General features: G+C 34.8%; 1 protein-coding gene across 1 annotated transcript in view; it reads left to right on the forward strand.

The window, feature by feature from the left end:
- PKHD1L1 (PKHD1 like 1) overlaps positions 1-15519 on the forward strand; it is a 144597-nt gene that overhangs the window by 80310 nt on the left and 48768 nt on the right. Inside the window, exons 45-53 of the mRNA XM_079130920.1 lie at positions 286-415; positions 1348-1477; positions 4621-4862; positions 6694-6830; positions 7876-8905; positions 10405-10596; positions 12333-12484; positions 14071-14230; positions 14928-15099. Coding sequence (XP_078987046.1) covers positions 286-415; positions 1348-1477; positions 4621-4862; positions 6694-6830; positions 7876-8905; positions 10405-10596; positions 12333-12484; positions 14071-14230; positions 14928-15099 — 2345 coding nt within the window. The remainder of the gene's footprint in view (positions 1-285; positions 416-1347; positions 1478-4620; positions 4863-6693; positions 6831-7875; positions 8906-10404; positions 10597-12332; positions 12485-14070; positions 14231-14927; positions 15100-15519) is intronic.

Consider the following 15519-nt stretch of genomic DNA (forward strand, 5'->3'; position numbering starts at 1 on the left):
TATTTTGAAAGAAAGATATGAACAACTGAACAACCAATCCTCAAAAAGAGAGGAAAGAGATGGAAAAACAAATTACTTTTTCATGATGAGAATTGTGGATATTGAAGCCAGGAGTTTGGTATATTCCTATAATCCCAGCTACTTAGCAGGCTGAAGCAGGAGGATCACAAGTTCACAGCCAGCCTGGGGTCAATTCCTAGTAGAGTTAAAAAAAAAAAAAAAAAAAAAGGAAATGTTGGGCTTTAATTTTAATTTTCTGAATGAGGCCTGTGAAATCTCTTGCAGATTGGAACAGAAGCATCCCCCTTCCAGCACAAAGCAGTAATCACCTTGCACGGGCACCTGAGATCTCCTGAGCTCCCTGTGTATGGTGCCAAAACACTGGCTGTTCGAGAGGGACTCCTGGATCTGCACGGTACTGAGGCCCAAGCTAAGCAAAAGCTCCCAGGCTTGTCTGTCTTCAGACGTCTTGTCCCCAACCCCACTACCCTCCCTTAACACAGGCCAGTCTCAAGTCCACTCTTCCCCAGGCCTTCTCTAAGCCTTCCTCTAATCCTTTACCATAGGCTTCCTAATGTTTTCCGTCTTATTTTGCACTTGGCACAGTACACCACAACTGTTTGCTTCATTTATTTGTCTATGTGGAAAGGCACTAAACCTGGAAACAGAAGACTGATTCCTTACATATGTATCCAGAAATGGACTCTTTCTAAAACACATCAATAAATTTATAGTTGGACTTTTCTACAGCTATATTCCAGAAAATTGTCAGCAAGTAAAGATGATTTTGATAGTGTTGGAGGTGTCAGGATAACATTTTTATAAAAGAATGAAATTTATCCTTTTTATGTTGAAACCTTCTGTATTACAACAGTCTGTTTGTTTTTAATTTAGAATGTCATAAACATAGTACCTTGTTATGATCATAAATATCCTTTGTGCTAAATATCTATCCTACTATAATTTCTTAGAAGTTGATTTGCATTATGTATCTCTAGAGTATTCATTTAAGCTGTTCCTATCAATAATGGCAAAGATAATAATAGGCTTCTGTCCATGTTTTTAATATGATTACAACACATTTATACTATGTTTTTTTAAAGAAGATTGTTATAAATGGAGTACATCATTGCAGAGGATTATTTTTTCTAATTTTATAGAAGCATATATTATTATAAACCTATTACTTTTCTGAAGCAAGTATTCTTCACATTTATTTTTTGAGATAGGTATGAAATCTTAAGGTAAAATTAACCTTCCTTAAATTAATTTAATCCAGACAAAAATTAAAATGCATAATCTCAGTTACTTAGAAAGCACATCTGAAGTTTTGCATGTTGGCTCCAGGTCTGCCTGTTCCTGTGGTCTGGACGCATTTGGCTCACACTGCAAAGGCAGGGGAACGGGTTTTGATTTTACAAGAAGCAGTAACATGGAAGGCAGGAGATAACATTGTAATTGCGAGCACAGGACACAGGTATGATTTGGGTTTAGAAAACAAATTTTTTTAAAGCTTGTAAAAAAATGAATGATTCAGAAGGTCCACACTCTTTGACTTAAATTTGAATCCTCTAGTAAAGAAGCATAAGCAGCCTAATACATGTGTGCCAAATGTGAACATTTGGTTGAGTTTTCAGTGACTGAATTTACAATTACAAAAAAAGTAAGTACAAATCTGAATGTATAAAATAAATATTTACTAATAAAACATTTTGTTTTCCATGGTTTGGTTCCTATGTAAGATTTCATTTAAAAAAAACAAAAAAGCATTCTGCTATTAAAAGCCGTTTGAAAACATATGACTTAGAGCTTTAATTAAATACATTCATGAATGCAAAATTGTAAATGAGTTTCTTTGTTTGAGGTCACCAAAGAATATGGTTGAAAGCAGCTAGTAAACCCTTTCTTATCTTACGGTCTTGGCAGTGGTTCCCTGGAGCAAAATTGTTTGCAATGATAAGTAAAAGGGAAGAAACCATGATAGAAAAAGTGATGATTAACGTGATCTTTCAGATGCCTGACATTTCAAAATTGAAACTGTTATACCCTTAATTTCTATTTCGTTATATGTTTTTAATAAACAAGAAATTCAAGGAAAAAATTAATATAGCTCTCCTAAGTATATCAGAATGGGGACAAGAAGAGCCTTATTTTTGCTTTGTTGTTCAAGTTATGGATAGTACTAAGATTGGATATGGTTATGCTTATGAGGAAGTAAATAGTAATTTATGACAAGAAACAGATATGTTAAGGCCATGACTTCATTTAAATTTGAAATTCGAGATGGCATTTAAAGTTTTCCATTTTCCAAATTAAAAATAGACTTGCAGATGTTAGGAAGAGTTAAATACATATGTAGCTTTGCAAGTACTCATTTTTTCTGCCCTTGGAAGAAATTTTAATTACATAATAACAACAACCAAAAAAAAAGGCAGGAAATTCACAGGGCTTATTAATAGAACAGAAAATCCTTATTTATAATATTTCTGTATGAAACAACAGAGCAAGTTTATAATTTAGCATAGGGCCATTTAATTAAAAAAAAAAAACAAGAATTAAGGAGTTCTCTTCCAACTCTAACTCATTGTTCACTATTTTGTTGGTAAATCCTACCTGAGAATTTGTAAAGCCAGGTAAAAGTTAAGAAAATGACTTCTAAAGTCAATCAGCCTGTGCCCTTTTCCCAACAAAATTGCTGTCCACCCTGGGCCATGTTTCCCTTCTCTGTGCTTCAGTTGAATTGCAATGCTATTAATATCTACCCCATAGAATTATTGTAAGCAGTCAATGAGTCAATGTGCAAAGCCTTAGAGTAGAACTTGGCTCAAAGTAAGTGCTTTGTAAGCATTCGTTATTACTACAAAGGAAGGAAAGGTGTTTCTAGGTGCACACACATACAAAAATGCCACTTAGAACTTTCTTTTCTAAAGAAATTGCTATATCATCTGGATGCAAGAGAATTGAAAAAAGACCATTCTAAGCCCATTTCCCCTACCACGGTGAGATCTTATACTGCTGAATCACCCTTTTCCATAAACATCCTGTCTCTATCTCTTCTAACCCCTTCCTCCACAATTCCCTCCCCTCAATCCTTTGCAATTCTAAGTTTGTCTGATGACTCATCATCCTGAAAAACAACTTTATTCTCTCGTATCCTCTAGCTTCTTTCATTGTTATCCCTTTTAAAAAAAAAAAAAGTAAACTGCTTAATCCTATATACCAGTTTCATCTATTTCATTCTTATTATCCTTTTTTTAACCCATTAAACCCCTACATTCTAATATTTTTCTTCACAAAACCTTTCTCAGCAACCTTCCAGTTACCATTCTTCACTCCTTGCACATCACCTATTCTTTCAGTTCTACCCTTGAAATGTCTCCTCTATCAGCTTATCCTCCTCTCAGTTTAATTTAGACTCTCAGTCCTTCTTACCGGAAATATGATGTCATTGTCCTATTCCACTTTCCCCCCCACACAAATCCATTCTGCATTAATATGTTCAATCAGTAGAAAACTGTTACTATTGTTAAGTTTTGACATGTACTATACTAAGTGCTCAGCATACAAAACTGTTCAGGGTACCTTGCCTAGAACAGTAGCCAGACTGGTGGAAGGAACAAAGAAGTAGGTATTTTATAATTATAGACTGCAGTGGCGTTGCTCTGGGGGCAACAGGGCACTATGTAGAGTGCACTGGGAATCCAGAGGAGTTGGAAAAGTTAAGAGACTTGACTTCTAATCTCTTTCGCACATGGCACTATCATTTGAACTTGTATTTAAAGGATGAAAAGCATTTGCAAGGGAGAGAAAGTTCAAAAAGGAATTATAGGAAAACATAGGAAACTCCCCTAACCTTACCTCTTTTTAACAGTACCAGTCTTTAGTAGATAATATCCAATCAGAAATTGACAGACCCATCTCAAGACCAGGGCACTTTCTACTTGGTATCCCCAGTTTTTAACTATGTCCTTAGAAAGCAGGCTAGACAATAAATATTTGTTGAGCAACTAAATATGTGATATGAACATTATGGAATTTACAAGTCCTTTTTACTGTAGCTGGAATTTTGGGCATATTGGAGAAATGGTAGAAATAAACTTCAACTTAGTGTTTTCTTTGCTCAGAAACATCCAGTGGCTTTTCTTTGTAAGGGTTTCTCAAGTTTGGTGTGGTTGACATTTCATACCAGACAATCTTTGTTGTGGGGACCAACCCGTGGATTATAGGATGCTCAGAAACCTCCTGGGCGTTTACCCATCAGAAGCCAGTAGCACCTTCTAGTTGTAACAGCCAACAATGTCTCCAGTCATGGCTGGAGTATAAAACAACCCTCAGTTGAGAAGTTCTGAGGATGATCCTTGAAGTTCTGAATGAATATTTCTTTTGAATTCTTTTAAAAATTGAATGCAGTTCTATGAACAAATCTACTCAAAAAATTTTTTATTCAGTTACTCTAAGAAAGAGTAAAATATTGTATTGAAAGTCCTCTTCAGAATATTTCATGACATAATTTCCTTATTTTATAAATGAAGTATTCAAAATGGCATCAACTGAATATGTCAAATCAATATAAATAGTATTATTTATAATAACTTTTAAATTCTTAAAAATTTTTTACAGACAGAGTCAACGAGAGAATGAAAAAAGAACCATTGCATCTGTATCTACTGATGGCATAAACATAACACTAACTAACCCACTGAATTACACACACTTAGGAATCACTGTCACACTCCCTGATGGAACTCTGTTTGAAGCAAGGGCAGAAGTTGGAATTCTTACAAGAAATATCTTAATAAGAGGATCTGATAATGTAGAGTGGAACAACAAAATCCCAGAATGTCCTGATGGGTTTGATACAGGTAATTTTAGCAGTTTCCAGGTAATTTTAGTAGCTGGTATAATCATGATACAAATTTTCAAAATTTATTTGGCTTATATTGAAATGCCATATTTTAGTATCAACTTGCAAATCTGCCTGTGAATTTCATTAAATGTGGAAATCTGGAAGACCTAATAGTATTTTAAAGTAACATTATGAAAGTATTTGCAATATATTGAAGAAAAATAGTTATTGTTGACATCAATTGGAGAAATAAGTGCACTTGAATTCTATTGATAAAGTCTCTATTTTTATGAATCCTTCTATGTTTAGATTATACCTTGATAATGGTGGATTTGCATATCATCAAGAAGCTATATTCTTTAAACTTACCAAAATGTAGGAAACTACATTTGATGATAATGTCTTTAGCAAATATTTGATTTAGCAATGCTTTCCTCTTTTCAAAAATCTGTATTCCATTAGAGCAGTGTATGTGGGAATGAATTCAGTGTAGATAGATATTTTAACTAATCATTCCTAGACAGATGATGGATTGATGGACAAGTGGATAGATGGAAAGATAAGAAGTAGATAAATAGAACAGAGCCTGTCTGGATAGGCTAGGGCAGAATTTGTTAACTTTGGCACTTTTGACATTTTGTCTAGATCATTCTTTGTGTGTGACTCTGTCCTGTGCATTGTAAGATATTTGGCATTGTACTTGTCTTCTAGTGATTAAATTCTAGTAATACTCCCCACAGCTATGTTAACCAAAAATGTTTCTAGATATTGCAAAAAATGTTCTCTAGAGGCAAAATCATCCCCAGTTAAGAACCTCTGGACTAGGTTATGCTTTAATAGTAAACAGGCCCCAAAACTTAGTGATGTAAAATGACAAACATTTACTTCTCATTCATGCTACATGTGTCCAGTCCAAAATGGGCCAAGGGAGAGACTGTTCATTATAACCATTCCAGAATCCAGGCTGATGTAGGCTCCATCTCAACATGGATTTCCATGATTTCTGAGGCAGAAGATGAGAAGGCTGGAGAGTCAAGCAGTAGCAATTAATTGCTTTGGACCTGAAGTCATACGTGCCTCTTCTATTCAGGTGTTATTAGGCAGAGCTAAGTCCATGGTGATGTTTAACTTCAAGGGAATGAATTAGTACCCAGTAGAAGAGATCTGTGTATTTCTGAATCTTAATGATATTTTTATATAGTACAAAGGACAATGTATTTTGTAAGCCTCTTAAATATTTTATGTAATCATTAATATCATTGTAATTCTATGAATAGATAAATAGTAACAGTTTAGACAATTAGCCTTTTCTTCAAAGAGATGCATAAATAAAGCTCATTATGACACAAATAATTTATGTTCTGGTTTCAATTCATCTGCATCAAGTTTCACAGTGTACATGAAGTCAAGTTTTAAACTATTTAAGTATATAATACTTCCTGTCTTGCTTACTTACTATAATTTTCAGAATTAAGTGACACAGCACATATTCTAATGCTATATAAGATTGCATTAATTATGCTAATACCCAGTTTTGGGGAAAAGCTTCAGAAACAGTAAAACAAAATCCCATTATCAGGATTCACTGAACCATTGAAATATTTCTTTAGATTCTTCACTAACAAATACTTCAGTAAGTATTCTAGGGCATGCAAAGGTGGACAAGACAAGGTACTAACTTTATACCATCTAGAAAAGGAGATGATGTGAATATATGTATTTATGTTCCAGGATAAAATTGCAATAACACTGAATGAAAAGATGCAACTAGGTATGGAGAAAAATATTTCTTTATATAATAAGATTGCAACATGGTCTTTTATGATTCTCTTAAAACATTTTTAAAGGTGAATTTGCTACACAGACATGCCTCCAAGGAAAGTTTGGAGAAGAAATGGGGAGTGATGAGTTTGGAGGCTGCATTATGTTTCATGCTCCTTTACCTGATTCTAACCTGGTAACTGGAAGAATAGAATATGTGGAGGTAAGAAGTGTTACTGTTAAATCACAGTGGCTTAACTAAAGCTATATATACAATTAATATGTATTAAGTTGTTCCTGTTTGACATATTCTACTTGTAATCTGACAGGGAAGACAGATAAGGAAGGAAAGGTGAGAAGGCAGGAGGGAAGAAATGATAGCAAAATCCATAACCCATCCAGGGCACACCTAGACCTCGTGTAAAGGTCTAGAGTCAGTATCTCCATTTCATGATACTCTCCTCCTAAGATATGTTGCACACATTCTGAGATATGAACTGAATGAGGTTGCCAGGGTTAATTTGTATAGTAAATATTAGCAATGGTTATTTTTCTATTTTTAGATGGAGAATAAAAATAGATGATCTAATATTTTCTTTTCTTATTTTATGAGTTTATATTAAACACACACATTCACACATTTATACATTTAGTCATCCTCAGTATTAGATTATTAGATCAAAAACTGTTGGAAAGAATACATAACAGAGTGGTTAATAAGAGCACCTATTCTAGAGTCATACCAACATGGCTTTGAATGGAGCTTTGTGACTGTAAACAAGATACACAAACTTTTTAAGAAACTTCAATTTCTTCATCTTCAAAATGAAGTTAATGACCAGACTCAACTTTGTAGGATTGTGAGGAAGACTGATATGAAAACACTTAATACAATATTTGGCACATGGCCAACATTCAGAAGTTTTTCTAATTATTGTGTAATGACCAAAGTAAAGGAAGAAAAAGTTCTCTTAAGAGGTTTCATTTTGTAAAAAAAAAAATTTCAGTAGTAGACAGAAGTAAAAAGCAAGAGTCAAAGATGGCTTTTGTTCATTCATTCATTCATTTTTTTCACAAGCATGGTCTTTTACACATTGTATAAAACAAGTTGGATTGAGGATAAAATAACATTTGAAAATGATAAATGAATTATATGGAAGATATTAATGTATTTGTAATTAATATATAATTTTGAAACAAGGAAAAAAGATCTGGGCAAACTGTGAGTCTGTGTATTTTAATAAATAACTGATATCTGGGTTTGACAGATATTCCACGCTGGCCAGGCTTTCCGGTTGGGGCGATATCCAATACATTGGCACTTACTCGGAGATTTACAGTTTAAATCTTATGTAAGAGGCTGTGCAATTCACCAGACCTATAATAGAGCTGTTACCATCCATAATACTCATCACCTTCTGGTTGAGAGGAATATTATATATGATATCAAGGGAGGAGCATTTTTTATAGAAGATGGTATTGAACATGGCAACATTCTGCAATATAACTTGGCAGTATTTGTTCAGCAAAGTACTAGTCTTCTGAATGATGATGTCACCCCAGCTGCATTTTGGGTGACCAACCCGAACAACACCATACGGCACAATGCAGCTGCTGGTGGTACTCACTTTGGCTTTTGGTACCGAATGAATGACCACCCCGATGGACCATCTTATGATCAGAATATTTGCCAAAAAAGAGTTCCTCTTGGAGAATTCTTTAATAATACTGTTCATTCTCAAGGTTGGTTTGGAATGTGGATCTTTGAAGAATATTTCCCCATGCACACTGGATCTTGTACTTCTACAGTGCCAGTGCCTGCAATCTTTAATTCACTTACTACTTGGAATTGCCAAAAAGGAGCTGAATGGGTCAACGGAGGTGCCCTGCAGTTTCATAACTTTGTGATGGTAAACAATTATGAGGCTGGAATTGAGACCAAGAGGATCCTGGCTCCTTACATTGGAGGGTGGGGTGAAACCAATGGAGCAGTGATTAAAAATGCCAAAATTGTTGGTCATCTTGATGAACTTGGAATGGGGTCTGCATTTTGCACAGCAAAAGGCTTGGTGCTCCCATTTAGTGAAGGCTTGACTGTATCTTCAGTACATTTTATGAATTTTGACCGTCCCAATTGTGTGGCTTTGGGACTGACATCCATCACTGGAGTTTGTAATGACAGATGTGGAGGATGGAGTGCAAAATTTGTTGACATCCAGTATTTTTACACATCTAATAAGGCTGGCTTTCGATGGGAACATGAAGCAGTACTGATTGATGTTGATGGTTCACTTACAGGTAATCCTATTTTTCAACTTGTGATTAGAATACATTGAAAATATGTTTGTGTTAATATAGAAGTGATTTGTTAGAGCAAATTCATCAGCATTACAGACCTTGCCCAGCATCAAATTTTACTAATGATTTAATAGATAGAGGCCAATATCTGGCACAGATGAGACATTCTTTTCTGAAACAGCCCCAAACTGTCAGAACCAGCCTCCAAATGTGTCTTTTTTCTATCACATTTGCACTTTGATTTTAAATTAATGGTGAATTTTGAGCAATGTACATGGGGACACTGATCACAAAAGGAAGACATTTCAGTTTTAGAACTCTTCCATTTTACACTCAGTTTCAGAGATAAGAAACTACTTTCGTGACTACCCAAATTCTATAGCCAGACATGCCTCAAAAACATAACTTCCAGGTTTATTTGCATAAGCAATGTAGACAGAATGTATATACCCTTGCTAGAATACTTTAAAAAATAGGAGTGACAAGCCTGCTATTAACTTTTTTTTTCTCAATTTAAATTCTATATTTGGTTTTTTTCAAAATATATGTTAATATGGTCTTCCTGTCTATTTTGGTGCCAATACCATGCTGCTTTTGTTACTATTGCTCTGTAGTATAGTTTAAGGTCTGGTATTGTGATACCTCCTGCTTCACTTTTTCTGCTCAGGATTGCTTTGGCTATTCGAGGTCTCTTATTCTTCCAGGTGGAGTTCATGATTGCTTTCTCTATTTCTATGAGGTGTATCATTGGGATTTTAATTGGAATTGCATTGAATCTGTATAAGCACTTTTGGTAGAATGGTCATTTGACAATATTTTAATTCTGCCTATCCAAGAACATGGGAGGTCTTTCCATCTTTTAAGGTTTTCTTGAATTTCTTTCTTTAGTGTTCTGTAGTTTTCATTGTAGAGGTCTTTCACCTCTTTTGTTAGATTGATTCCCAAGTATTTTATTTTTTCTGAAAGAGAAATTAGGAAAACCACTCCATTCACAATAGCCTCAAAAAATAAAATAAAATACTTGGGAATCATTTCAGTATTTAGATGGACTGAGAACTCAATTACAATGGCTAACTTCTATCTCCTAATTGTGACTTTTAAGAGGGAGAACATTTGAATGCTTCTGACATATCAATCTTTGTGTAACCTTTATTGATTTACTTAATTCAGCTTAATATTTAATGTTAGTTGGCAGTTTATTACTTAAGAGTACAGAATCTACAAACTGCCTGAATTTGAATTCGTGTGTCTTAAGTCATTTGTCCCACTCCCCATCTTTTATCATGATTTTCACATATACTTCAGATCCTGTGTTTCAAATACATTCACAATAAGGCCCCTTGCAGAGCCTCTGTATGAGGTCTCCTTGCCTCATGCAAGCAGAACAATTTTACCAAGACTTTTAGATTTTATTCATAACATTATAGATCACAGTACCTGTACATCGCATACCAGTTTTCTAATGTGAACTCGAAATGCTGCTTCTGTTTCTTTCCCAGGACACAGAGGGTACACAGTCATTCCACATAGCTCATTGCTAGACCCTTCACATTGCATTCAGGAAGACCAGTGGAGCATCGGATTCCCTGGATCTGTTTGTGATGCTTCAGTCAGCTTCCACCGTTTAGCATTCAACAAACCTTCCCCAGTATCTCTACTTGAAAAGGATGTGGTTCTTTCAGATTCTTTTGGTATGTGGATTATAATAATTTAAACCACTGGTTTAAGTATGTTTTCCTAAACATTTGTCATTGTCTTCTTGAGTTGTTACTTGATGTTTTGAACATTGCAAAAATCATAATATTTATATCAGAGTCTAGGCAGGAAACAAACAACACCCTCAGTGAGTATTTGAGAAGCCTTGAATAAATGCTATGGGCAAGCATATGTTCTGTTGATTAAGAAACCTCCAGGAAATATTATGACAGCATAGAAGTTGGCATAGCCTTTGGAGCAACACTTTAAAAGTATACCAGTATTCCCATCACTGAAGACAAATATTTTATATGTTGATGACTAAGATGAAATAAAGGAGCATTTTCTAGGTGAATAGTTGCATTCCTTTGCCAGGTAATGACAATTTTCTGATTTCTACCAGTACAGACACTACATGTAGAACAATGAACATGCTTGGCATCATTACCAACTAGGTTATAGTAATGTGCCATCATTATTCCTCATCAATGTGGCATATTTGCTAGTCAGAAAGAAAGTCAGTGGGGATGAGGTGGGAATCTTGATTCTCATCTCTGTCAAGTCTTTGATTATTGCACTAATCTCTGCACTTTCCCCTCAGGATTTGAAATTGCTTTAGTTTATTATTGTGTTTGTCAGCTTTCTATTACTATCACCGTTTTTGAAAGTTTCAGTTCATGGTCAGTTGGCCTCATTACTTTTGGGCCAGTGGTGAAGCAGCATATCATTGTAGGAAGTGGGTAGTGGAGCAAACTGCTCACCTCATGGCCAGAATGCAAGGGAGAGAAAGAAAAGCCTGGAGTTACATGACAACCACAGAGCAGGAAGTCTACTTTGCAGGTAGAGGAGTAGATATTTACTGAACATTTATCCTAACTATTTTAGTTCTTATTTTTTTCAGGGATTTGAATATTGCAAATTTTAGTGCCTCTGCTTAAGACCCTTGTAAAACTAATACCAATTCATAAGCCTAACAATTTCGTTTTCTCTTGATTATGGATTTTTTTCTGTATTCTTAAAAGAAAATGAATTACAGTTTATTTTGTAACGTTCTTCCTCCTATATTGTTAAGGTAAAAGTTGTTAATTTTACATAAAATCCAATGAAAAGCAGAAAGAGAGGGGGAAAGGAAGAGAGGGAAAAAAGGAAGCAGTTGGAGCAGTTAATGAAAGACCTTCACTTTATAAAGTATAGTATAGTAGTTCAAGTTCCAGTTTTGTCAGTCACAAAATGTAGATGTCATACTCACTGTTAAATGATAAGACTTTTAAAAGTGATACTTTTATCATTATTCCTTAAGATCTCTAAATCAAAACCTCATTGAAGCCAAATAGAAGTATTTGTTACTAAAAATTAGTCTTTGTTATACAAGTTTTAATGAATTCAACATACATAGGAGACAAATACTCAGTGTATATTTGCACATACTGTAAATCCTGGGTTCTGAAGAATTAAGCTGTTAATAGAAATGAAATTATGTCTAGGTCAATGAGATTTAAAGAATTATATTAATACTTTTAAGTAGTTTTGTCCCAGTATTAGTAATTGTCATCGTGGTTTAATTGTATCTTTCCTAAGGAATAAAGTCTTGATTTTGTTTCAAAATACCAAGTAAGAAGAGACTTCCATAAACTAAACCAATATTTTGTATTTTCACTTGTTCTTAAAAGGAGAAATTTCATAAAGGTAGCGACCACTATCATTTGCTTGTTTTACATTCTTTCTTCCTCAGGAACAAGCATTGTTCCCTTTCAGAAGAAGCGACTGACTCACACGTCTGGATGGATGGCTCTGATTCCAAATGCAAATCACATCAACTGGTATTTTAAAGGTGTGGATCATGTAACCAACATATCATACACATCAACATTCTATGGATTTAAGGTAAACAAAGACTATAAAATGAATCCTCTGATCATTGTAACTACATATCACTCAAATGAAGCCTGTGTACTCGTCCCTACAACCATTGTCAGGTCCAGAATGCCCTTGCCTCACAAACCAAATTATTAAAGTCCTACCCACCCTCCTGACCCAATATAAATCTAAGAAGGAAGCCAAAAAAGCCTTACTTGAGAAGAGGAAGTAAGCAGTCTTTCTGCCATGTTCCCATGATGCTGTGCTTGTTATTATTACCATGCTAACAGATTACATTTACTGTGTGTTTGTGATGCCTCGGGTTCCAACTGAGGGATTTTTGTTTGTATCATGAATTAATCAAACAACAGAAAATTATTTTTAAAGAAACAATACTTACATGCTCACCACCTAGTTCTATTTGATCTTTTTTGTTTAAAAATTTTTTTTTTTGGGTGCTGGGGATCGAACCCAGGGCCTTGTGCTTACAAGGCAAGCACTCTACCAACTGAGCTATCTCCCCAGCCCCTCTATTTGATCTTTTTAAAAATTATTTTTAATATATATATTTTTAGCTGTTGATGGACCTTTATTTTATTCATTTATTTATATGTGGTGCTGAGAATCAAACCCAGTGCCTCACACATGCTAGGCAAGCTCTCCACCAGAGCCACAACCACAGCCCCTCTATTTGATCTTGACATTCTATGAATATTTCCTTTCTATTTTTGAAAAGAAATAAAACTTCAGAGGTGAAGTAGAAGCCCTGTATGTTTTGTCCTGATATCATTCTCCACTGTCCACCTCTAAATTGGTTTTCCTTCCACACATGTTCTTCTACTTGTACAACGTATTTGTGCAGCCTGAAAACCCTATCTAGTAGTTTTTGAAGGTTTTCAAACATTATAGAAATGAAATATTCTCTAAATACATACATACATATTTTGTGTTAGCTTTGCATCACTGTGACCAGAATCCCCAACAAGGATCACTTAGAGGAGGAAAAGTTTATTTTGGCTCATGGTTTCTGAGGTTCAGGTGATGGTCACCAAGTCCGTTGCTCCAGGCCCAATGTGGGGCAGAACATCACTGTGGCAGGGCAGTGGTGGAGGAAAGCTGCTCAGTTCATGACATCCAGAAAGCAGAGAGAGAGAAAGAGGCCACAGGGAAGACAAACCTTGCCAGGGAATACTCCCAGTGACCCACCTTTCCCAGCCACATTCCATTGTTACCACTCAGTTATTCCTTTCAAACTGTGACAGGCTAAGTTAACAGCTCTAATCATTTCACTTCTGAACATTCCCTTAACATGGGAGCTTTTGGGGAGACACCAAATATACAAACCATAACATACATATATACTTACTTAAGTGTGTGTGCGTAGAGAGAGAGAGACAAAAGATAGAGGTAGATCTTTTTATTGCCTTAGTGACAGAGCTAGCATTATAGCCAAAGGTGTATAAATGTTAATAAACAAAACTGCAAAATAAAAGATAAACTGAAACTAAAACTTTTGTCATAACATAATAGAGGCTAATTATGTCATTAAAATTAGTGTATATTATACAGAGTACTATCATCTAAAATGAGGCATTTTCTACACACTTTCATAGGAAGAAGACTATGTAATTATATCACATAACTTCACTCAGAATCCTGATATGTTTAATGTTATTGATATGAGGAATGGTTCTTCAAATCCACTGAACTGGAATACTAGTAAGAATGGAGACTGGCATCTTGAAGCAAATACTAGTACTCTATACTACTTGGGTATGTATTCATTATGCAGAAGTGATTATTTTATCTAATTCTTTGTCTAAAGGATGAGAAAGTTGCTTAAAGATAAAAGTGCTATACAGTACTCTGTATTAGCAGGACTTGATAAATATCTGTTGAACGAAAGAACTAGAGACTTAATTTATGCTGGAGAAGGCTTTGAGTTTAAGAACTTGCATTTTATTTTTGGAGATAACACCAACATGCTTACAGGAAATGAGTACAAAGGACTCTGGCATATATTTTGTTTCCATTTTTATTATTTAATAATTTTATAACATAAGAGGTTTATTAATAAATTTAAATTAATTCTAAATCATTTTTCAGGATATTTCAGCTTTGTACTTTTTGATAAGATATACATTCTGTTAGGATTTCTCTATACCTATTCCATACATTTAAATTATACCAAAAAAGAGAGGTGGGAGGGGTGGGAGGGGAGGGGGGAGGAAAAAATAACAGAATGAATCAAACACCATTACCCTATGTAAATGTATGAATACACAAATGGTATGCCTCTACTTCATGTACAACCAGAGAAACAAGTTGTACCCCATTTGTTTAAAAATAAATAAATAAATTATACCAAATTTGTCTTTAAAGAGTATTTCCAAAAATGCTATGATTTTGTTTCCTTTCAAGTACTTTGAAAGGAACATGCTAATTTAAACCATTTTTACTTTACTTTCAGTGTCAGGAAGAAGTGACCTTCATCTGAGTCAGCCCATTTCCGGGACCCTGGATCCTGATGTGAAAGATGTTACAATTAATTTCCAAGCCTACTGTTGTATTCTCCAGGACTGCTTTCCTGTACATCCCCCCTCAAGAACCCCAACTCCCAGGAAACGACCAGCCACTTATGAGTATGTAGACCTTTTGTAGTAAATAACTCTTACTACCTCTTGATGTAATCTTTTTCATATGTTATCCCTGATTGAAATAATAATGCTTTTCTTCTGTGCAGTGCTTTATAATTCAGAGTACATCCACACTTATTGCTTAGTTTGGCCTTATAACCACACCCATGAGAAAATTAAATAATCTCAAAACAATACCTGTAAAACTTATTGGCAATCTCACAGTTGCAGAATGTTAGATTTGGATTATTAAACTGGCCCAGCTTCCTTTTTATATAGGTAAAAAAGCTGAAGCCTAGTGACCTTAAATAAAATACTTGAGATCATAGAACTTATACTTGGCACATGCAGTCCAGCACTGAAAACTAAATCTCTTCATTAATCCAGTGTTTTCTTTATGGGTGATGCTCTCTTACAATAATTATC

The sequence above is a fragment of the Sciurus vulgaris genome (genome assembly GCF_902686455.1).
Source record: "Sciurus vulgaris genome assembly, chromosome: 1".
Classification (NCBI taxonomy): Eukaryota; Metazoa; Chordata; class Mammalia; order Rodentia; family Sciuridae; genus Sciurus; species Sciurus vulgaris.